This window comes from Haliotis rufescens, unplaced genomic scaffold, assembly GCF_023055435.1.
Source record: "Haliotis rufescens isolate VD_foot unplaced genomic scaffold, xgHalRufe1.0.p SCAF_9, whole genome shotgun sequence".
Classification (NCBI taxonomy): Eukaryota; Metazoa; Mollusca; class Gastropoda; order Lepetellida; family Haliotidae; genus Haliotis; species Haliotis rufescens.
In genome coordinates, this window is record NW_025964383.1 from 28,355,292 (window position 1) to 28,381,461 (window position 26,170).

General features: G+C 39.0%; 1 protein-coding gene across 2 annotated transcripts; it reads left to right on the forward strand.

The window, feature by feature from the left end:
- Nucleotides 1-2,811: 2,811 nt before the first annotated feature.
- LOC124130501 (ankyrin-3-like) lies at nucleotides 2,812-25,794 on the forward strand. Of its 2 annotated transcripts, none has more exons than XM_046493990.2 (7): nucleotides 2,812-2,976; nucleotides 6,741-6,895; nucleotides 8,955-9,057; nucleotides 9,946-10,069; nucleotides 13,218-13,420; nucleotides 15,149-15,316; nucleotides 16,504-25,794. In XM_046493990.2, the coding sequence occupies exons 2-7, from the start codon at nucleotides 6,806-6,808 to the stop codon at nucleotides 17,157-17,159; spliced, it is 1,344 nt and encodes a 447-aa protein (XP_046349946.2). In that variant the 5' UTR covers nucleotides 2,812-2,976; nucleotides 6,741-6,805; the 3' UTR covers nucleotides 17,160-25,794. The 2 variants fall into 2 exon arrangements, with proteins under 2 accessions (XP_046349946.2, XP_048246743.1); XM_048390786.1 differs by lacking the exon at nucleotides 2,812-2,976 and adding an exon at nucleotides 3,114-3,242.
- The last annotated feature ends 376 nt before the right edge of the window (nucleotides 25,795-26,170 follow it).

Below are 26,170 nucleotides of genomic sequence, written 5' to 3' on the forward strand. Positions count from 1 at the left end.
GTTATTCCTGCTTTTGTGCAAATGTTAGCACAGGAAAGGCCAAGTTATGTGTGACTCCACGTGTGTCCACCCATATAACTTTCTTACATGCGTATCTCGTTCATATATCTGAGAATAGTGTGTTCGCTCAAAGTTTTCTGACAAGCGTTTAATAAAAATATTTGTCGCACAGCACAATTAGGGGGCGAAATGTTTGCGCAAATTTAAGAAAAGGTAATTTTAAGACTATGTTTACTATTATTTCTCTTACATATATCAGAGACCCTATAATAGATTATATTGTATGGTCTCTGCATATATAGATATATATATATATATATATATATATATATATATTTATATATATATATATATATATATATATATGCAGAGACCATCATGTATGTAAAATATATGAAGATAATAGTTTTAGAAATTTACTTTCCCACAATTAAGTACAATTTAAAGGGGCACTGATCTAACGCAATTCCCCGGGACTGGTTGTTGCCTTTGTTATTGTTTTTTTCCCATTGAGTACCCGGATGTATAGCAGAAATCTAGACTAGTTCGCGACCTCTGCTGCGCCATTCGTAAGCGCATTAGTCACTTTTATGGGTAGTAATAAGGGCGTATGGTCACATTGATTTCGAGATAATAAGGAAATGTAGGTATCTTTGTGAGTAGCATCGGTAATGGTGACGAAGTTTTGATAAGTCACTTGCTTGGTAATTTTCGTTTACACTATTTTGACTTGCAACACAAAGTAAATATTTCACCTGAGCATATGCTTTTTTTATAGTGTGTATATCTTTTTACTGTCAAATGTGTAACGAATTTATTAAACGTCTAAATATTCAGTTATTTTACAAAGTGACTGAAAAACATTTCCATCTGTATTATTATGACAACGAATTCCAAACATTTTGATGTTTAATGTCATCACCAAGAGACTGAAAATGTTGCGTTGAAAAGTACATTTCTAAGTTGTTTGGCTTTTAATCCTACATAATAATCTGTTGTGATGTTTGTAGGCCCTTTTGATCGTCTTGATCAATCTGGACAGATTTTTTAGTCAAAATGACTGAAATATTTACACATTTTATAAATTGCCTGGGAGAATCACATTTTACAAATTGACGGTAATATATACACGCTTACAAAGGAAAAGACCCGTGACAACGACGTCTATCGCGCATTGAAGAATTTCCCAACCAAGACGTAGAGAAACAAGAACGAATCGGTTCAAATGAAGGAAAACAAAATGCAAATATCATAATTACAACCTACCAAATTTATGTGTATAAGTTTTAGGCAGCTTCCTTGTTCGAGGAATGTATCCGTGAATATCCACACAAAGGAACAATATCCCACTCGTGTGCAGCTGTACAAAGAAACTTATTCGATATCACGTCTCAGTAACAATCAAATATTTTAAAAAATATATATCGTTTCGGGATATTATAACCCGTGTTCGTTTCTCAACTGATAGCTTGGATTGTTTCAGGTGTTTTACATAGGTGTCAAGTCTCAATGGTCAGCTGAGAAAGCTCACGTGACAACTATTTTCTTAACGTCCACGGTTCCTAAAAATTCCATTGAGTGATAGATAACAATGATCAATCAATCAACGTATTATCAGTTAACCCTTTGAACAAAGTATGTTGTTTTTACATCGGCACTTCGCGCCATGATATGAGTGTATTCCCTTTGTTTTAGTAAACCTAGACATGAAAACACTCACTCTTGACATATCCACTGTGCAAGATAACAGTGATTAATCAATCAACGTATTTTCTGTTAATCCTTTGATGACTAGGAACGATCCGTTAATTTACAAAAAAAAGTAAATCAACTGATCATTCATCTCTTGCTGGACTGCCACGTGCATATTACATAACACACATTTCACCTCATTTCAAACCTGGATTTAGATTAAATAATTACCCCAGACACAATAAATGCCAAATGGGAACCTTTGTCAGGTAATCTAAGTGGTGCTACCACTAATTGTACCTGTAATAAATTCATTAACTGAGCATCAAGTGAATGACGACAAATACACAAGTGTAGGGTTATACGAGAAAACGTGGATGAAAACAAGGGAGTAGTAATCGTATTATCGACGCAAGCCGAAATCCAAAAATGCTTTCACTGCATGGATACCTTTTTTAGTATTAAACTATAACCATCTGGGGTATTTCCAAATGACCACATCCGATGAGCTCCTTTGTTCTTTATGTCTGTTTGTTTAGGCTGAAGAAATTAATTAACAAGCGCCCTTTGTCGAAATCTTTATAGATCACAGTTAACCAATCAGTGTTCAAAAATGCGTAAAACAAATATTGCCTCCAGCCTCCAAGTTTATTTAGCTGTCCTTGCAGACGGTACCCCAGTCTCTGGTCACGCTCAGTTGCGTTGCGTATCATCCGGGTACTCACGGGGGAAAAACAATAACAAAGGCAACAACCAGTCCGTTAGATCAGTGCCCCTTTAACTTTTGAAGGTCTTTCTTGCACCTGATGGTGGCACATCTTACAAAACGACAGAGAGCAGTTTGTGACGTTTCTCAGTGGTCTATCGGGGAACCCTTCGTCTAAAAATAGCGACCAATGAAAAAATATATAACATAGTGTACGTTTAATATTTCGAAGGCATTTACAGCCATCGTCTCTTTGGCCTGTACCGGCTCTTATATTGAGATATGAGGGACGGGGCCCAGCTCTGGCGGCAAGGCAGCTAAACTGGTTCCACTATTGATATGCGCCGTAAGCTTAGCGCTTTTACTACTTTACCTAGACAGGAGCCCAGTCAGAAACGAAGCCGCCCGCGATTGAAAAGCAGTTCTACTGGATAAACTACTTTGACTGAAAGGTAGTTCAACTCGATAAACCTTCCAAAATACTATTGTTATGTCACCTGTTGGTGCAGCCAGACATAGGAAGATTAACTGTTGATCCATATGTGCTTCTTACACCAAGAAAAAATGCTTTCTGTGTGGTAAGTACGATCAATGGCAATGGATTGACAAGGAAAATATTTATGCATTTTGTATCCTGAGTTCATTGTCCATATTTCGTCCACAAGTTGTAAGTTCACCACAAAATAGTGATACCGCGATAACATAACGAGTTGCCCGCCCTTGAGTAGCTAATGTACTTTGTTTACCGAACCCGTCAAAGACAATCGGCACCGATCAATCCTAATTAATGTGTCATAAAAGTTGGACACAGAACAAGAAACATTCTGCGTATTTTGCGTAATAGGTTAGTAAGCGTTCGCTATGACGTTCCATTATAAATTAACTATCGCCATAATATAACATACCATGCAACTGTGACAGTCATTGCATGGGCATCAGCTGGGCTCCATGGAGTAGGTCTATATTGCGGCTGTTGATCTACTGTCCAATATTATTCCACTGAATCCTTAGGAGATAGACATGACCATGACTAAATAAAACGTGACCTCTTTGGTGTCAGCAAATATACGGAGTGAAGTTGCATGGGTTGAGTCTATTGTTTTGAGTGGGTTGTCAATCAGAATTTACGGAATCACTGACAACAGCCTTCAAACAAAACATGGCGCTCAATACGCTCAAGCAGTTTGTTTGCTCAAGCAGTTTGTTTACGGCTTAATACTGCATTGAACTTATGAGGGTCTCTAAAGGCACGTAGCACGCCAATTTCGTAAAGAAAGCTAAGCAGTCTGTGCAAAGGTTTCGTTCCACATCACTTTTATGATATCATATCGCTCATTGTGACGCAAAAGATATGACGTCACATTTGTATCTTAAAAAGCGCCAAATAGCTAGGTTTTGTCGTTTTCAAAACTTGAAGTACATTCTCATTGTTGATTGCTGTCGTGTGTTCTGCTTGATATGTTATGCCACATATCCTTTGACTGTTGTAGTCATTTGTAACCTATGATTGTACATGTATATCATTATCTTAATATGCCTACCGACAAATGAAGTACTATTCTAAAACATTTAGCTTCCGCAGTGATGCGGCTGTCAATTTGGCTGTTTCAATCAGAGGGTGTGTATTGTGATTTGAAACCTCAGATGAAACCGGCGAGATATAGAAAGCGGATTATGACTTTGCCTTGATTTTAAAAGGACATTACAAGCTGCGGTGCACATGTTACAAGCTGATTGGCCCTACTTCTTCAAACACATCACAATACCCTATGACATAATTTGTGAAGATGTGTTGCCAGATACACCGGCGAAACAATTCCCTGTAATGTCAGGGGTCATCGAGTGGGCATAAGCTCCTCTCAGTGATCTATCATAAGCCCAGTGATTTTGAGAGTTTTCAAGATTTGTTTACTAAATATTTTATAGTACTAGTATGTTTTTGCTGAAATTATGGACACATCATGTTCAGGGAACACCTAAAATGGACTTTAGACTATGTACCCATCTAGTGAATGAAACAAGTGCTTTCTGTGTGATGAGCCAACACTTCAACCACTACGCTACCCCCCTCCCCCTTCCCCCTCCAGCTGACCCGTGAAGATCCGGGGTAGAATAGGTCTTCAGCAACCCATGCTTGCCGTAAAAGGTGACTATGCTTGTCGTAAAAGGCGACTAACGGGATCGGGTGGTCAGGCTCGCTGACTTGGTTGATGCATGTCATTGATCCCAATAGTGTGGATCAATGTTCATGATATCAATCACTGGATTGTCTGGTTCAGATATCCAGTAAACAACTTTAACAGAAGTTTCAAAGTGTCAGGAGTGACTGTTCTAGTGGTTATTGTAAAGAATTAGTTCCGCAAGTTCGCTGCATTCCGACTTGTGTATTTCACTATTTTCCTGAATTTGTGTTTCCTGGATTCTTACAAGATTTGCAGCCAGTTCTAAAAGAATTCAGTTTTTCAAAATAAAACTGCTGCCATTCACTTGTGGTGGGAAGTGTTACCTGCACTGGGTGCAACCTGACACTAAAAGTTACCTGCACTAGCAATGTTTTACCGGCACTGGTGCAGCTTGGATATAGCGAAACTGATCCCTGGTCACCTACTATACCCCACGTTCCACACATACACACACACACCACAACCCACAAGGTCCTATTCTCTCCCCTCCCCTCTTGAACAAGTAACTGTCTGAGCAGAGCTCCAGATCTGCGTAAAATACGCATAAAAAATGCAGAAATACGCAGTAAAATAAAATCCAAGCGTATCAAATACGCAAAGAACATAACAGATACGCTACAAAAAAAAAAACTTGTGCGTATCATCAAAATATTGTGAAGTAACCCTGCATATTCGATTAGCAAATCAGCAACTTATTTTGAAATTATAAACGGACATTCCGTCAATCTTGCCCAACTCCACGATGACAGTTACATCATGATCATTTGCCATCCCACTTTCTTGTGGAAGTATCGTGGTATTTTTTAGTCCTATAAAGGTCTCGAACCCACACGACACCAGTTTGCAGGGACTAGATGAATAGTGTTTTTAAATATTTAACTTAAACATGTTAAATACCCACATGTGTAAAAACTAGTGGGTAACAGAAATTTGAATACCCAGATAGAATTACTGATACCCAATGATTTTAAAATGCATGGGTAAAATACCCACAACACCAAAAGCTTATCTGGAGCTCTGTTGTATGTAGTTTTTATATCTGCAAAATCAGTGTTCCTTTCAATTCTCTTTTGTTCTATTTCCAGTGGTATTTTTAAGGCCATGACCATTTATCTTGATCAGCAATCTCAACTGTCAAAAATGACAAATTTTCTTAGCTCACGAATGTTCATTTTACTTTGGCATTAACCCTTTCCATGGTGACTCATAGATTTGAAGCTTGTTATTCCTATCAATGAAAATCTTAATATACTAAACTAAAAATGTTAGGGATCATGAATACTGTAAAACGTGACATTAATGCATCTCCAAAAGAATGCGACCGCTGGCCCCTAGCCAAAAATGCGACTCAATATGAATACGACACCCCCTCCTCTCAAGCATCAGTGGATTTCTATCTGAACAAAATGTCCTCTGTCAGGTTTACAGGAGAATCCTCACCTGAGTGAGACGTTTTACAGTTGTTCTTGTGATTGGCCAGTAAACTACAAATGTTTCTTAAGCATCTGAGAACCCATTACACAGGGATATATACACAAAAATTATCCTCAGCATGATGGGATATTGATTCTCAATAATATAGAATGAGGTCCTTTGGCCAAGAGTGCATTATGATTTTAAGATGCATGGCATTTTGATTGAGTATTATTTTTGTAGACCAATTGTTCAAGGCACAGATGTGATTCACATCATGTGTGTTTGGTTGGACTGATGGTTTGGTATATTCATCAAGGGACTGATCATTTATTATGGGGGTGATGGGTTGGGGGGGACTCAGACCTAGGGCTCCTCTCCAGTGTGTGATCTGGACTGATTACACATGTCTGTTGTTTAATGCCCCACTCAGCAATATATCACGACTATATGACGTCGGTCTGAAAAAAATCAAATCTGTAACACACATTATTTGATTCACATGAGCATCCAGCCATGCAATGGGGATATGATGACATTCATCAACCAAGTCGGCAAGTCTGACAACCCGATCCATTTAGTCACCTCAGACGACAAGCATCAGTTGCTGGGGGCCTGTATTCTTTCCCAGAATCATCACTTTGTGGCACAGACTGTTATTATGGCTGACTTTAAGGAGGATGCAGTTGATAAATGCTCTGCTTTGTCTGTCACTGTTGGCTTCAAGAACAAACTATTACTTTCAGACAATGTTGTGTACCTTCCACAACTCCCAGAAGTGAGCCGACATGACCTCTTGCGGACAGTTCCCATGAGCCTCCTCCACAACGATGGTTACCTGCCACTAGGTGTCGCTGTCAACCAGCAGGATGAGGTCAAGGTTGACCGTCTGCTACTGAAGGTAGGGCAGAATATCAGCTTGAACATCAACTAGGGATGGGACGATACACCAACTGTGCAATCTGATACATATCACGATAAGTTGTTCACGATACTTGTATGTGCTCTTATCTGTGGTGCATAAGCCATCGTTTTCATAGGCAGGATTGCCAAATACCTGGCACAGACTAGTACAAGCAGCCACACACACACACACACACACACACACACACACACACACACACACACACACACACACACACACACACACACACACACACACACACACATACACGGGCATGCACGTCGCTATATAAGTGCAACAATCTTGGACGCGACGTTAAACCCCATTTCACCTCACCTCACTAATCATGCTAATTAGTGTTTGGTGAAACAGCCATTAAAGTAAACATTTAAGGTATGAATGGATATTTTTTACTAAGTGTGCAACTGTGATCGATACTTGTATCGGGAAGTAAAATATCACAATCCACCGATGCATCTGTCTATCATCGCACCACTAACATAAACCCTAAATCCATGCTATTTTATGTACTTTAGTACGAATTAATACAATCTATATTTCACTCAAGTGAAACAACACTTTGTCAGAATTAAATTTAGTCAGCGGAAAGGGGAAGGTCCGGGGTTTGATAACGTGGACGTATCACACCAATTGATGTTAAAAGATGGCACTTTTTTATCCCTTTGAATGGCATTTAGAGTGAGTGAGTTGGGTTTTAATGCCACTTTTAACATTATTCCAGTTATATCACGGCATGTCAGCTTAATGTGGGAGGAAAGCCTGAAGTGATGCAGGTCTCAGACGTTTATCACTTCGGTGAAACCCACGAGTACGGGTATGGTGCTGACAAACTTAGAAACATGATTGGGGCGAACCGGGATTCGGACCCACAATCATAGGTTTCTGGCGTGCCCAAGGGACGCAACTCTGCACAGCAAATTGTGGCGCCTTAGATGACTGGGCCACCTGTGCCCCAAAAGGCATTGAGAAGTGATACACATAATGAAGAGAATTCACTTGATGAAGGAGTAAGCCTTTACTCCGAAACGTTGTGTTCCTCATAATAAAGAAGTTGACATTCATAAATTCTCTTCCTCCTTCTTGATCCCTGCGACCGCCTCCGTGGTCTACTGGTAGAGCGTCCGCCCGGAGAGCGGAAGGTCCGGGGTTCGGTCCCCGGCTCGGTCATACCAAAAGACGTTAAAATATGGTACTTGCTGTTACCCTGTCTGGCGCTCGGCATTAAGGGGCTTAAACAAGGACTGGTCGGCTCGGAGTCAGTATGCTGTGTCTGAGTGGGGTATTCATGTTAAACTGCGGCATGGTATCTCAGTGAGCTAGCACTATAAATCAGCATCAGTCCGGACTAGTACAAGCAACCACACACACACACATACACGTGCATGCATGTCGCTATATAAGTGCAATAATCTTGGACGTGACGTTAAACCCCATTTCACCTCACCACCTCTTGATCCACGCCTGGCATTCAGAATAAAGGGGATAAAACAAGGACTGGTCGGCTTAGTAGGAATGGGCAGTGGAAGTTTAAAGTGTATCACAATATATTGTATAATTATAAATTTTGAATATATATACTTTGCACTTCTCTCTTGTTATCCTATCTACCATATCAACAATGGATGATTATTATTCGTGTTTGTTTTTCTGAGATCTTTTTCCTCCAGGCAGAAGACCTGGACTAATCAAAACAATAATCATGATAATGCCCATTTTCGGAGCACCTTGCTTTTGGGATTATTTCAGTTTTTTTGTTTTTTTGTTTGTTGTTTAACGCCGCAATCAGCAATATTCCAGCTTTATGGTGGCGGTCTGTAAATAATCGAGTCTCGACCAGACAATCCCGTGATTTACATCATATGCATTAATCCAACCATTGGGATACGATGACATGCATCAACCAAATCAGCGAGCCTGACTATCCGATCCCGTTAGTCGCCTTTTACGACAAGCATAGTCGCCTTTTGATTATTTAAACTCTGTTTCTATTCATAAGGCCCACATACAACTTGAGATTTTTGGTATTTCATTCCAGGATGAGGACAGTGTAAATGCCATTGACTTCTATGATAGAACCCCTATCCAGTACGCAGCCCAGATTGGCAACTGTAACATTGGAAGGAAGCTGATCAATGCAGGTAAACCGTACCCAATGCAGGTATACCGTAATGAATGCAGGTTAACTGTACTCAACTCAGGTAAACCGTACTCAATGCAGGTAAACTGTACAGAATGCAGGTAAACCGTACCCAATACAGGTAAACAGTACTCAATGCAGGTAAACCACACTCAATGCAGGTAAACCATACTCAATGCAGGTAAACTGTACTCACTGCAGGTAAACTGTACTCAATCCACGTAAACAGTACTCAATCCAGGTAAAACATATAAAATGCAGGTAAACCATACACAATCCATTTAGGTAAACTGTACTTAATGCAGGTAAACCATACTCAATGTAGGTAAACCATACAAAATGCAGATAAACTGTACTCAATCCAGGTAAACCGTACAAAATGCAGGTAAACTGTAAACAATGTAGCTTACCTGTACATAATGCAGGTAAACTGTACTCAACGCAGGTAAACTGTACTAAACACAGGTAAACTGTACTCAATGCAGGTAAACTGTACTCAGTGCAGGTAAACCATGCTCAGTGTAGGTAAACTACTCAATGCAGGTAAACTGTACTCAATGTAGGTAAACTGTACTCAATGTAGGTAAACTGTACTCAATGCAGGTAAACTGTACTCTATGCAGGTAAACTGTACTCAGTGCAGGTAAACTGTACTCAATGTAGGTAAACTGTACTCAACGCAGGTAAACTGTACTCAATGCAGGTAAATTGTACTCAGTGCAGGTAAACCATGCTCAGTGTAGGTAAACTGTACTCAATGCAGGTAAACTGTACTCAATGCAGGTAAATCATGCTTAAAGTGTGCAGAAAGACCATACTAAAAGCCACACACAAAGCCACACACATACCCACTCACTCACTCACTGGCTCACTCTGTTGTACATTCCAGGTAGTAACATTGACCGTCTGGATGGCTATGGCGTGTCGGCACTGCACATAGCTGCCTGTAAAGGCCACGATTGGTTCGTGAAGCTGCTCATCAACATGGGGTGTTACAGAGATCCCACATCAAGGTAGGCATCAGCTCGACTGGCATGTAATCAGTTCATAGAGTATATCAGAAGAATTCAAAACTAAATGGACAACTATTTTAATTTATTTAAAGACGGCTGAGTGCTTGAGGACTGCTGCATGAAGGCTTGATGATTGGTGGGTGTCCCAGCTGATGAAGTTAATGATAAATAAGTTTTAACATGACACCAGGAACTAGACAAGAATGACATGAAGGGTTCACGGGTTGTTACATCACAGTAGGGAGCCGACAACACACCGGGATTCAAACCCACAATCATAGGTTTCTTGCATGCCCAAGGGACGCAACTCTGCACAGCGAATCGCAGCACCTTAAACAACTGGGCCAGCCTTGCCCCAACTACCTTGATGAACAAAAGAGATTCAAGAGAGAGCTATTGCTATGGGCATCTTTACCAGTGTATGCAGAGATGACGCAGTTTTCATTTTGATTACTGGGCAATTATTTTCCCTTTCTACGCTTAGTAGGGGTCACTTATAAAGATTATAGATTCTTTTGTAAGACCTTGTTCAACACTGTATGACTTGGTATGAAGCTGTATGACTTGGTATGAGTCTGTATGACTTGGTATGAAGCTGTATGAGTTGGTATGAAGCTGTATGACTTGGTATGAGTCTGTATGACTTGGTATGAAGCTGTATGAGTTGGTAGAGTCTGTATGACTTGGTATGAGTCTGTATGACTTGGTATGAAGCTGTATGACTTGGTATGAAGCTGTATGACTTGGTATGAGTCTGTATGACTTGGTATGAGTTGGTATGAGTTGGTATGGGTCTGTATGACTTGGTATGAAGCTGTATGACTTGGTATGAGTCTGTATGACTTGGTATGAGTCTGTATGACTTGGTATGAAGCTGTATGACTTGGTATGAAGCTGTATGACTTGGTATGAGTCTGTATGAGTTGGTATGAGTCTGTATGACTTGGTATGAGTCTGTATGACTTGGTATGAAGCTGTATGACTTGGTATGAAGCTGTATGACTTGGTATGAGTCTGTATGACTTGGTATGAGTTGGTATGAGTTGGTATGAGTCTGTATGACTTGGTATGAAGCTGTATGACTTGGTATGAGTCTGTATGACTTGGTATGAGTCTGTATGACTTGGTATGAAGCTGTATGACTTGGTATGAAGCTGTATGACTTGGTATGAGTCTGTATGAGTTGGTATGAGTCTGTATGACTTGGTATGAAGCTGTATGACTTGGTATGAGTCTGTATGACTTGGATATTAAGCTGTATGACTTGGTATGAGTCTGTATGACTTGGTATGAAGCTGTATGACTTGGTATGAGTCTGTATGACTTGGTATGAGTTGGTATGAGTCTGTATGACTTGGTATGAGTCTGTATGACTTGGTATGAAGCTGTATGACTTGGTATGAGTCTGTATGACTTGGTATGAGTCTGTATGACTTGGTATGAAGCTGTATGACTTGGTATGAGTCTGTTTGACTTGGTATGAGTCTGTATGACTTGATATGAGTTGGTATGAGTCTGTATGACTTGGTATGAGTCTGTATGACTTGGTATGAGTCTGTATGACTTGGTATGAGTCTGTATGACTTGGTATGAGTCTGTATGAGTTGGTATGAGTCTGTATGACTTGGTATGAGTCTGTTTGACTTGGTATGAGTCTGTATGACTTGATATGAGTTGGTATGAGTCTGTATGAGTTGGTATGAGTCTGTATGACTTGGTATGAGTCTGCATGACTTGGTATGAGTCTGTATGACTTGGTATGAGTTGGTATGACTTGGTATGAAGCTGTATGACTTGGTATGAAGCTGTATGACTTGGTATGAGTCTGTATGACTTGGTATGAGTTGGTATGAGTCTGTATGACTTGGTATGAAGCTGTATGACTTGGTATGAGTCTGTTTGACTTGGTATGAGTCTGTATGACTTGATATGAGTCTGTATGACTTGTTATGAGTCTGTATGACTTGGTATGAAGCTGTATGACTTGGTATGAAGCTGTATGACTTGGTATGAGTCTGTATGACTTGGTATGAGTTGGTATGAGTCTGTATGACTTGGTATGAAGCTGTATGACTTGGTATGAGTCTGTATGACTTGGATATTAAGCTGTATGACTTGGTATGAGTCTGTATGACTTGGTATGAAGCTGTATGACTTGGTATGAGTCTGTATGTCTTGGTATGAGTCTGTATGACTTGGTATGAGTCTGTATGACTTGGTATGAAGCTGTATGACTTGGTATGAGTCTGTATGACTTGGTATGCATCTGTATGACTTGGTATGAAGCTGTATGACTTGGTATGAGTCTGTATGACTTGGTATGAGTCTGTATGACTTGGTATGAGTCTGTATGACTTGGTATGAAGCTGTATGACTTGGTATGAGTCTGTATGACTTGGTATGAGTCTGTATGACTTGGTATGAAGCTGTACGACTTGGTATGAAGCTGTATGACTCTGTATGAGTCTGTATGACTTGGTATGAAGTCTGTATGACTTGGTATTGGTCTGTATGACTTGGTATGACGCTGTATGACTTGGATATTAAGCTGTATGACTTGTATGAGTCGGTATGACTTGGTATGACGCTGTATGACTTGGATATTAAGCTGTATGACTTGGTATGAGTCGGTATGACTTGGTATGCGTCTGTATGACTTAGTATGAGTCTGTATGACTTGGTATGAGTCTGTATGACTTGGTATGAAGCTGTATGACTTAGTTTGAAGCTGTATGACTTGGTATGATTGGTTGGTTTGATGTTTAACGCCGCACTCAGCAATATTCCAGCTATATGACGGCGGTCTGTAAATAATCGAGTCTGGACCAGACAATCCAGTGATTGATATCATGAGCATCGATCCACGCCATTGGGACTTGGTATGAAGCTGTATGACTTGATATGAGTCTGTATGACTCTAATGGGTTTTAGGGATCATTGAATCCTGGAAAAGTCATGGAAGAATAATGTTTTTAGAATAGTAGGGTTTTTTTCAAGTAATATGTCAGTGACAGGAAAATATATAAAAACTGAACCATGTTATTCTGAGTTAACCATGCTAACACCTCTCAAAGTTTGGTGGTTTGCTGTGATAGTAGTGTATGAAGCATGCTTGGTGACTCTGTAAGATCTGTGTTCTGTGTATCAGCGATGGGATCAGCCCTATCCACTGCGCGGCAGGCAATGGACGTACAGACACAGTGAGGACATTGCTAGAAGCTGGAGTGGACGTAAATGTCCGCGGTCCAGGGAACCGGACGCCCCTCTACATGGCTGCAGAGTGTGGCCACCTGGACATTGTGAAGGCACTAGTGGACGCGAAGGCCAGACTCAATATTGCAAGTGATTATGGTAGGAATGTTATCCACAAATTAATACATAGAGGTTATCAAGCGGGTGTTTTTGTGGGATGGTAAATATCCTGTATTAGGAATAAACATTGTATTTAGCAAGCCGGGGTGAGCTTATACATAGTGTTTATTCCTAATACAGGATATTTGCCATCCACGAACACACAAGCGTGATAACCTCTTTATCATGTAATGTCATTCTTCAATTTTGTGCTCACAAATCTATTCCCATCTCTCACAAACATTACCTAAGCATTGCAAGTTTTCCTTGTGTGCATTAATATTTATTACGTCAGAGGGTAAGTGATGTGTCAGTCGGACAGTGACAGAAGCCAATATAGTTCCAACTGAAACCTGGTCCTTAGACAGAGACATAACTACATATAAGCAAAACAACAATTGCCTACACAAATTGTTTTTACTTGCCTTTTTTGGGAATCCATTTGTCTGTCTGATAGAGTAACTGGCCTTTATCAAAGGGAAACTACTCTAACCCTAGTCTATGAGACGTCACGGCCACAGTCAAACATTGTTGACAGTCGGCCTGTCCTGTTATAATGTTATGAAGTGCAGTCAGATGTACACACAGTAACAAAATGAAACAAGGTAACAATTCGAACATATTTTGGCCAAATCCAACTCTTTTAATTTGTGGAAAAGGTTCCAAGTCGCAAAGGTCTACAAGCACATATGTGGAAACTGATTCTGTTTGGCTTGTGCCCTCGCAGAATTGTTTCCCAATTTAAATCTCCAAAGTGGCCAAAACTTGTAAAATGCACTAGCTACGTCACAGTTAGACACTGATTTTCAGTATATTAGGCAATTCTTTTGATAATGATAGCAATTATCCCAGTAGTTTCTCCAGATTCCAAAAGGTTAATTCTGACTTGATCGCTGTTTGACAAGGGCGATGCCATGTTTGTTTATAAACACTGAAAGTAGTCCCTACTTGACCTTTGCTGTTTGCATCTCTATCTGCATATCGTTTTTATCCGTTGGCTTTATCCTGCCGAGAAACCTACCCATTATATGATAAAGTGGGATATCTGTGACCTGAAGTTTTTAAATAATTTTAAAACCTAACAAGACAGTTGGGCAGGTGACACACAGATTTGATTTGTGTGATATATTGTTTAATGACAAAAATTATCTAGAACTCCATGGCCTCACTACGAGTCACTAATGTTCGCTTTTCTTTCTGACTATGAATGCATTCCTTCAAACATTTACAGGTTTGAATAAAGATAAAACTTCAGTCATCTTCAGCGTATGCATAGCCAGATCATTTTATACGTGTATCTAAGTACATTTTGCCCAGGCTACGATCAAACTATTCCCAATCAAACATTTTGTACCCAACTCTTGAGACCTACAGTGGGTACCCGGGTAGGGTCTGGTACTACCGGGGTGGGTACCTGGGTAGTAAAAACTCTTCCCAGCCCTACTTCAAGTTATAACATAAGTGAATACGTAAGTAGTCTTAAAATTATCTGTCACACTGTCGGGCAGGTGGAGGAAAGTTTCATGCGGCCCGACAGAAAAGTTACCAGCCATTTATTTCGGACACTGGTGACCTTTGACAAATTTAGTTCAGATTGGTAACCATGGTAACCATATCCATAAACATCAACAAAAATCAGTTTGTGAAGAAAATGAATGTTCCGACATACATGTCTATATGGCATGCGGCTGTTCTACTGTGTTGAATAACACACACGTCTATATGCAGGCCTGACACCGCTGTGTACTGCGGTGTTGAATAACAAGACTGATGTGGCCATCTGTCTCATCAAGAGCGGGGCACGGGTCAACAAGAGTGACTCCAAGAATAACCTCCCCTTGCACCACGCTGTCAGGAACGGGAACATCAGCATCGTCCTGGAGCTGCTTAAGTCAGGTGAGCTTCAATCTTACACGCTGAAACACACGTAAAAACTCAAAAGAAGTTAAGGATCACCCGACTCTTTCATGTTACTACAGTCGTGCCTGGTTTATACGGACACTTGCGTCATTTCACAAGAGTTACTTGCTAACGGGTGTTTTTCCTTAAAGAGACAAATTTCCCTTTTTTTCCCGTGCTGTCACTGCGTGTCGCTTACGTTTCGCTGGTTGACACAACTTTGACCTCTGACCTCCACAGACGCAATATTTATCGAAGGGGATTACATGTATGTACAATAAACAAGCTCGTCTCAAACGTAACTCAGTGTCACTTGGTTAATTGACTTCTCATGAAACAAGGGTTACCACCAGTGGAAGTTTATTGTCCGGATAAGTGAGACAATTTTGTGTGCATTTCAGTGTTTTGTGTATGAAAATGACTGTCCGGTTCCGGAAACTGAATTTCCGGATATATGGGTAAATTTATATAGTAATTATTTCATTTTGAATGACCCGACATGGGTACAATGTGTGAAGCCCATTTCTGGTGTCCCCCGCCGTGATATTGCTGGAATATTGCTAAAAGCGGCGTAAAACCATACTCACTCACTCACTCGTTTTGAATGAAAATCATCCGGGAACCGAGGTTTCCGGATATCTGAAGTCCGTATAAGCGGGGCACGACTGTATAGTTCATCATGCCATAATATAGTAATATGAAAGAATCGGATGGTCCTTAAGTTATATAACTTCTTTTGACTAGTACATGTCAAGTTCTTATAAATAAATTGCAAATAACTCTGTGGCATTTGATTGGCTAACTGAAGCAATTTTGTTTGCGTTTGCGTTTCCGTTTCCTGATTGATGATAATAGACTGGGTGGGGCTTGTGATGCATGTTTATCACTGATTTTGTACTGTTGTCTACAGCTTTTTGAATTAATGATTAAATCATTGAAGTAGTCTTTGAATTAGTTATTGTTTTTACGTTTTTATACCCACAAACACAAATAAAAATTAAAGTCAGTTTGTAAATACACTCACTTAAGAACTCACTGCAACTGCAATAATAATATTTCTAGTGAACATGAGTATCCCACACTCACTCACTCACTCACTCACTTTTATTCTTTAGCCATCGTAGGATATGACATGTTCTCAAACTGATGAGGGCAGCTCTCGATTTGCTCTTATCTACTTTCAGATTGCGATCGAAATATTTTAACGAAGAACTTTGAAAGTCCCATCCACATCGCAGTTCGAATGGGTCATGTCGGTGTGCTCCAAGCCCTCATACAGCAAGGCTGTGACGTGAACCTCTGCGAACCCGTTGGCAACGTCACCCCCCTCCATGTGGCCGTCAACGTTCACCAGGACTTTGTCGTCTTCAGTAAAATATTCTGCCAGCTTTTAGAAGGAGGTTGTATATTAAACTGGCGCGCATTTAGCACCCTAGAAACTCCTTTATACAGGGCATTAGAACTGGATAAGAACGATATCGCCATTTTGTTGCTTGCACATGGTGCTGATCCCAATCTTGCCTCACCCTTTGACATCACAGCGCTGCAGAAAAGTTGCCAGCGGCAGAAAATGAACATAGCAGAAATGCTGCTTAATTGCGGAATTCAGTGGAAACGAGAACGATGGTTGAAGCATTTCAATCAACTTCAAGGGGAGATAACTAACGATTCAAAGGTTAATGATTTGTTGCGCGAGTGGAGGTTCACAACGACCTCCTTGCAGAAGACCTGTCGGATAGCCCTGCGGCATATTCTTGGAGAGAACTTACAGTGCAAAGTCAGCCAGCTGCCGATTCCAGAAAAAATTCAGGATTTCTTGATGCTGAGTGATTTAATGTGATGCTTCCATGGTGCTGTTGTTGATGCAGTTTTAGATGTTGTTTTGATATGTTGTTGCTTAGTGGAGAGCATTTAGTGAACTTCTTCCACTGTTTGTACCTGACGCAAGCTTAGTGCCATTAGCCATCAGGCAGCAGCCAAAACAATGGTACAATCTATACCATATCCGGTTTCAGGTGCTCTTGCGTAACTTCCTTATTAGCGATGCCAAATCTGAAAAGTGAACTTCTCTGCCGATGTTAATTTCTTCAAGATATCATTTACTTCACATAGTCCACTATTTGTTTTCATTCAGTCCCGAGGACCAATGAATGCTGTATTTAATGACGTCCAATCACAGCCTCCGCCTGTCTACTAGTTTAAGTAGACAGGAGCCCAATCTAAACATTTAGCACCTTACAAACTTCTATTTTATCATACTATTGTATCCTATTGTTTGTTTCAAAAGTATTCTGAGTACATGTGACTGCCTTTGTTATAAAGTGTCATGCATTCGGAGAGTACTTTGGTAGCAATGATCAAAATTAAGGGGTCCTCGAGGTGTTCTGTAGTATTTAAATCTAGGGACCTCCTAGACTTTTGACGTTTGACATAGGGTTTATAACAAGGACCCCTTGACTTTCATGCTTAATTCTGAACACTGGGTTGTGTTTCTGGGAGGTTATCCGTATGTGTGACCTTACTACCCGTCAGGTAGGCATGGATGGTTTAAGGTGCTGTAGCTTGTTGTGCGGAGTTGTGTACCTTGTGTCAGGATCCTCTGTTTGTGGATTGAGATCCCAGATTTGTCAACTGCATAGTATTTTGATATTTTGTTACAAAAGTGATATGCCGGTGATGATTTAAAGGAGAGACATTTTTTAGATGATTTTTTAGGCTCATCTTGAAAAGGCTTGAATTTTTAGGTTGGTCTTGAAAAGGCTTGAATGTTTAGATTTGTTTTGAAAAGACTTGAATTTTTCAGGTTCATATATATCTAACAGCCTTAAAATTTTAAGTTGGTCTTGAAAAGGCTGGAATTGTTATGTTCATTTTGAAAAGGCTTGCATTTTACCGGTTCACATTTAAAAGTCTCGAATTTTTAAGTTGGTCTTGAAAAGGCCATGAATTTTGAATTTTGTCTTGAAAAGGCTTTGAATTCTGAAGATTCTGAAGAAAGCCTTGAACATTTGGCAACTGACCATAAGTCTGTATTTTCAGAAAGTGCTTTAGATGAGAACTGTTTTGGGAGTAGGTTTGAGATGTTGTTGACAATGTGTGATGAAAGAGTGAATAGAAGCAGTGTTAACAAGGTCAGAAAGTGACATTGTATTGACCTTATGACGTCACATATTTATGACAGCCAGCCAACCTGATAGCAAGATTGTATTACAATGTAAACTGAAATGGATAAATTTTTGTATAAGTTTGAGGTGTTCTCAACAAACCTAGTCGAGAGAACCTAGTCAACTGACCTTTATAATGTATATGATAATTACAGCTTTAAGAATATATGAAGTGGAGATGTGTTTTAGTTGGCATCCAACGTTATATTTGTGCAGTGCAGGTGCTGTTCAAAAGTTGTACGTCAGATAAAAATGTTAATTCCTCAACTGTTTGTATCAAATAAAAATGTTAATTCCTCAACTGTTTGTATCGGATAAAAATGTTAATTCCTTAACTGTTTGTATCAGATAAAAATGTTAATTCCTTAACTGTTTGTATCAGATAAAAATGTTAATTCCTCAACTGTTTGTATCGGATAAAAATGTTAATTCCTTAACTGTTTGTATCGGATAAAAATGTTAATTCCTTAACTGTTTGTATCAGATAAAAATGTTAATTCCTTAACTGTTTGTATCGGATAAAAATGTTAATTCCTCAACTGTTTGTATCGGATAAAAATGTTAATTCCTTAACTGTTTGTATCGGATAAAAATGTTAATTCCTTAACTGTTTGTTTCAGATAAAAATGTTAATTCCTTACTTATTTGTATCGGATACAAATGTTAATTCCTCAACTGTTTGTATCGGATAATAATGTTAATTCCTTAACTGTTTGTATCGGATACAAATGTTAATTCCTCAACTGTTTGTATCAGATAAAAATGTTAATTCCTTACTTGTTTGTATCGGATAAAAATGTTAATTCCTTAACTGTTTGTATCGGATACAAATGTTAATTCCTCAACTGTTTGTATCGGATAATAATGTTAATTCCTTAACTGTTTGTATCGGATACAAATGTTAATTCCTCAACTGTTTGTATCAGATAAAAATGTTAATTTCTTACTTGTTTGTATCGGATAAAAATGTTAATTCCTTAACTCTTTGTATCAGATAAAAATGTTAATTCCTCAACTGTTTGTATCGGATAAAAATGTTAATTCCTTAACTGTTTGTATCGGATAAAAATGTTAATTCCTTAACTGTTTGTTTCAGATAAAAATGTTAATTCCTTACTTGTTTGTATCGGATACAAATGTAAATTCCTCAACTGTTTGTATCGGATAATAATGTTAATTCCTTAACTGTTTGTATCGGATACAAATGTTAATTCCTCAACTGTTTGTATCAGATAAAAATGTTAATTCCTTACTTGTTTGTATCGGATAAAAATGTTAATTCCTTAACTGTTTGTATCGGATACAAATGTTAATTCCTCAACTGTTTGTATCGGATAATAATGTTAATTCCTTAACTGTTTGTATCGGATACAAATGTTAATTCCTCAACTGTTTGTATCAGATAAAAATGTTAATTCCTCAACTGTTTGTATCGGATAAAAATGTTAATTCCTTAACTGTTTGTATCGGATAAAAATGTTAATTCCTTAACTGTTTGTATCAGATAAAAATGTTAATTCCTTAACTGTTTGTATCAGATAAAAATGTTAATTCCTCAACTGTTTGTATCGGATAAAAATGTTAATTCCTTAACTGTTTGTATCGGATAAAAATGTTAATTCCTTAACTGTTTGTTTCAGATAAAAATGTTAATTCCTTACTTATTTGTATCGGATACAAATGTTAATTCCTCAACTGTTTGTATCGGATAATAATGTTAATTCCTTAACTGTTTGTATCGGATACAAATGTTAATTCCTCAACTGTTTGTATCAGATAAAAATGTTAATTCCTTACTTGTTTGTATCGGATAAAAATGTTAATTCCTTAACTGTTTGTATCGGATACAAATGTTAATTCCTCAACTGTTTGTATCGGATAATAATGTTAATTCCTTAACTGTTTGTATCGGATACAAATGTTAATTCCTCAACTGTTTGTATCAGATAAAAATGTTAATTTCTTACTTGTTTGTATCGGATAAAAATGTTAATTCCTTAACTCTTTGTATCAGATAAAAATGTTAATTCCTCAACTGTTTGTATCGGATAAAAATGTTAATTCCTTAACTGTTTGTATCGGATAAAAATGTTAATTCCTTAACTGTTTGTTTCAGATAAAAATGTTAATTCCTTACTTGTTTGTATCGGATACAAATGTTAATTCCTCAACTGTTTGTATCGGATAATAATGTTAATTCCTTAACTGTTTGTATCGGATACAAATGTTAATTCCTCAACTGTTTGTATCAGATAAAAATGTTAATTCCTTACTTGTTTGTATCGGATAAAAATGTTAATTCCTTAACTGTTTGTATCGGATACAAATGTTAATTCCTCAACTGTTTGTATCGGATAATAATGTTAATTCCTTAACTGTTTGTATCGGATACAAATGTTAATTCCTCAACTGTTTGTATCAGATAAAAATGTTAATTTCTTACTTGTTTGTATCGGATAAAAATGTTAATTCCTTAACTGTTTGTATCGGATAAAAATGTTAATTCCTCAACTGTTTGTATCAGATAAAAATGTTAATTCCTTTCTTGTTTGTATCGGATAAAAATGTTAATTCCTTAACTGTTTGTATCGGATAAAAATGTTAAAATGGGGTGGGGGGGGTAGTAGGCCAGCAATTTGTTTTATCTAACGTGTCAGTGATTTTAATGTTAAAGTCAATAAGTAACAGTTGTAATCATCATGTTTTCTCTTTGAAAAGAAAAAATTCACTATGGTAGATAAAACAGGATGACATCCATGAAAGATTGAGCATGGTCAAATGTCTGGTGTGCTGTGTTTTGATCAACTTTATGTAGTACTACTATGAATTGAGTGTTTTTCAAAGTGTCTTTCTAAATATCGCAACATTTTCACACTTACTGGTAAGGTACCCTAAACTTTTAGGGTGAGTTTGGATGCTTAGTTCAGCATGGGTGGAAACTGGACTTTTATGGTCAATTAATTCCCTTGCCTTGGGAACACTGTCCAACTCTATGTAGAGAAGAAGGACTATATGTCTCTATTGCTATGAGTATTGTTATGTGGTCGGGTAGCAATGTATTCTGTGTGCACATTCAAATTGTTTGGGTCACAATATGGTTGAATTATTGCTAACGTGACTTAAAATTTTAACTCAACCACAAACAATTTACAAGTTGGCTGCCGTTGAAGTGGTAGAATGAAATGATTGTGTAAGGATCAGGGCAGAATGTTAGTTCTAGGGTTATCTAGTTGCAACCAGGTTTCATTCTCAACTCCCTGGGGAGTATACAGAGGCACATTCAAACAAAGACACTTTGTGGGGCGGTCGGGTATCCTAGTGGTTAAAGTGTTCGCTCGTCACGCCAAAGAACCAGGGTTCGATTCTCGACATGGGTACAATGTTGGAAGCCCATTTCTGGTGTCCCCCGCCGTGATATTGCTGGAATATTGCTAAAAGCGGTGTAAAACCATGCTCACTCACTCACTCTTTTACTGTGGAAACTCAACGTAAGAGGAGCCAGTCAATTTCACCCGATTACTGTGCTATTCACAAGACCACATGCCTTTTTATAAGTAGTGGTTCGCTCATAAAGCTATCAAATGATTTAGTGAGTGGTAAGAAGTTTGTAACTGTTCCCATCATGAGCTTTGGTTTTACACTTCAGGAACAAGATGGCCGCTGTGCGAGCGTAATCATCTTGACCTTCAAAGATGGAAATTACAACATGTATAATATTACTAAGGGAAAACTTTTATTGATATCAGTAAAAAGTGGTATTTATATACATGTAGTTACATACACATATTATACAAGTCTTTACAATAACTAAAAAAGTCTTAAGTAATATGAAACAAAAGCTGTATTATTAGTAAAGGGTGGTAATTTTATACATGCTGTTATATACAAATGTCTGCAATGTCTAATCGTCTTCAATTCCTTGCAAGACCGCCTCTCTGGTCAGGTCTGATTCTGCATCATAAATAGGTTCAAGCTGGAGGAGTCTGCTGTCTGGAGGCAATTGTTTACCTGAATGTAGTGCTGTGAATTCCTGGGGGAATGACTGCATTTGCACTATCTAATAGAGATGGTTCTCTATTTGTTCAAAACCGTTCAGCAGTCAAGAGTTGAGTGTCTTCCGGCAAGGCCGACCCATCAAGGGACTATTCAGCATCAGCCACATACACTTCCCAGGAAGTGTACTGCTCTGCATATGGCAGCTTGGTGTATTCACAACAATCGCCACACATAACAGAATTCTTTATCTCTGTATTGTCACAGTCTTTTGTCACTGGGGTAACTGGCCAATGATCATGTGTCTGTTGTAAGAAATCCGGCCCATCTCACAAATGCGATTCCTTGATGAGTTCTCTGAGCAGTTTGCCTTGAGTAATGTCATCGGCAGGATTCCTTGATGAGTTCTCCGAGCAGTTTGCCTTGAGTAATGTCATCGGCAGGATTCCTTGATGAGTTCTCCGAGCAGTTTGCCTTGAGTAATGTCATCGGCAGGATTCCTTGATGAGTTCTCCGAGCAGTTTGCCTTGAGTAATGTCATCGGCAGGATTCCTTGATGAGTTCTCTGAGCAGTTTGCCTTGAGTAATGTCATTGGCAGGATTCCTTGATGAGTTCTCCGAGCAGTTTACCTTGAGTAATGTCATCGGCAGGATTCCTTGATGAGTTCCCGGAGCAGTTTGCCTTGAGTAATGTCATCGGCAGGATTCCTTGATGAGTTCTCCGAGCAGTTTGCCTTGAGTAATGTCATCGGCAGGATTCCTTGATGAGTTCTCTGAGCAGTTTGCCTTGAGTAATGTCATCGGCAGGATTCCTTGATGAGTTCTCCGAGCAGTTTGCCTTGAGTAATGTCATCGGCAGGATTCCTTGATGAGTTCTCTGAGCAGTTTGCCTTGAGTAATGTCATCGGCAGGATTCCTTGATGAGTTCTCCAAGCAGTTTGCCTTGAGTAATGTCATCGGCATGATTCCTTGATGAGTTCTCCGAGCAGTTTGCCTTGAGTAATGTCATCGGCAGGATTCCTTGATGAGTTCTCTGAGCAGTTTGCCTTGAGTAATGTCATCGGCAGGATTCCTTGATGAGTTCTCTGAGCAGTTTGCCTTGAGTAATGTCATCGGCAGGATTCCTTGATGAGTTCTCTGAGCAGTTTGCCTTGAGTTATGTCATCGGCAGGATTCCTCTGTGTGTCAACACATCGCCGGTTTTGTACGTCTGTAAGATTCTGGATTTCTGATACTCGAGTTCCAACAAATACTTTGTATCTACACGATTCTGACTTCAACTAAGCAAGTACAGTTGTAGAGTCACTCCACAATATCGCTCTCTGGTTTGGTAAAGTTAATTCCTTGCACAACACATCAGCTAGATGAGCACCAGTGAGGGCTGCACATAATTCTAGGCGTGGCATAGACAGCTGTTTCTTCAGGGAAACCTTTGATCGTGCCAAAAGGAAACTTATCAGGCCATTATGACGCCCGTTGTTAGGTGATGTCATAGGATAGAGATAGGTGACTTCACGTTGACTAGTGACGTCATCTGGTTTGTTCTATGTAGTTTCCATATTTGTAAAAGTGGGTCAGTGACATTCATGTCGATTGCAGTAAATTTTTAAAAACCGATGTTGTTGTTTCTTTTTATTTGATAATAAATTCCATCCATTTTAGCTGTAATAACGGTAAGGCTATTTTTCAGAGCATTTTCATTTGCAGAAGCCCTTTGTCTTTTCAACTGCCCTCATTCGTAGGGTCGTTAATGGAAGACCTCGGGCTTCTGCAAATGATAATGTCCCGAAGAATAGCATTACCTTTGTAATATAATGGAAGGGGACATAGGCAATGGGAGTCACACATTGTACCAATGTTGCAAATCGAACCTGGGTCTTCTGCACGACAAGCAAACTGTTTAACCACTAGGATATCCCACCACCTTCAAAGTGTCACCTTGAACCACTAATCAGTGTCATTAAGTTATATGAAGCAGTGGTGTAGCCCAATCATCTAAGGCGCTGCAATTCACTGTGCAGAGTTGTGTCCCTTTTGGCAAACCAGGAACCTATGATCATTAGTTCGAATCCTGGGTTGCCTGATTTTGTTTCTAGGTTTGTCGTAAACAGTTCAGACATGCATCACTTCGGTGTTTCCCTTCCACGTTAAGCTGACATGCCGTGATAGGACTGGAATACTGTTGAAAGTGGCATGAAACATTTCACTAACTCACTTTTATCAATAATGGCATGTTTTACCTTTGAAGATATTTTTTTTTATGACATGCTTGTAATCTAAAAATTCTCCAGTCACCGAAATATTGCAAATGCCACATTGCATTTTACCTCTCTTGATATTAAGGGGCACAATAGGCCTAGTTGCCTTATGTCACAGTAACTCACTCCGCAGAGTTGCATCCCCTGGCTGTGCAAGGATCTGCTAATCATGATCCTTCATTTGTCAGGAACATACCCATGCTTGTTGGTTTAACCAAAGTGTTAAATGTCTCTATAATCTAAAAGTGGGTAACATATTTTTATGGAAGATGGTTATTTATCTTGGTGTAGCTGTGTTTGTGTGAATGTGTATTTATTCATGTTAATATTCATGTTCCTGCCTGCATGTATACAAGTGTGACAGTGTGTAATAAGCTCTATGTTCTGTTGTCCATCCTAATGTAATGCTAGATGCATCGTTTGTTTCATGGAGTTTCTTGGCTAATATTAAAGAGACAGAAGAAAAAGCATAGTTTAATCAAACTACAGAGATGATATTCTAAATTCAAGTTTTTGTACTTCTACAAACTTCTCTGTACACAATTCCATGAAACAAGAAATACATTTTGTCTTACCTAATATAATGGGATTGATATATTTAGGACATAACACGTTTTCAATGTAGAGCTAGGTTACCTGCAGATTTAACCCCTCTAAATTGAATTTGAAACCTAAGGTGCAGTGTGAGGTTTCAAATGTTAAATTTAGTGAGGTCAATTTTAATCTTGACTGAAGTGATGGTAAGTGAAAAGGATAGATGAATTGACCATTCTAACTGCAGTTGAAACAACAGAAACCATGGCAACAAGACCGAACATGGGTGTAAAAGATGGCATTACTGAAGCATTGGTTGTTCTTAACCCTGATGGGTTAGTGGGATGTGGCATTCACAGTATTTAGACATTTAAAAACTAGGTCTTATCAGGGTAACATAAATATGCAATGATATTTAATAAATAATGCAATCATCATGGGATTATGTTGTCTTGGTGGAATTTATCCTGTGTTGGGTGATGTGCGATATAGACAGATCATTCAGTAATTAAACAATGGAGATGCAGTGTTTTTTTTGTTGTTTTTGAAAAAGCAAATAGCACAGGTTTCAAACAAGGAAGGCCCAAAGTGATGCAGATCTTGGATGTTTACCACTAGCGTTACAACACAAGGACCACCGGTCTCACACGTGTGGATGACCGATCTCACACAACACGTGTACTGAGTCGCTATATGGCTGAAATAATGCTGATGTGACACTACGTCTTAACTCACTCACTGTGAACTACATCCCCAATTATCCAGTGCATATTTCCATTGTGGTAGGATCAATGCCTGGACCCATTCGCCAGTAATGCTTCATCTCGGGGGGGATGCCACCATTTCTCTCCCTAACTAACCTTGCATAGAATATGACCGCCTCTGTGGTTTTGAGGTAGAGC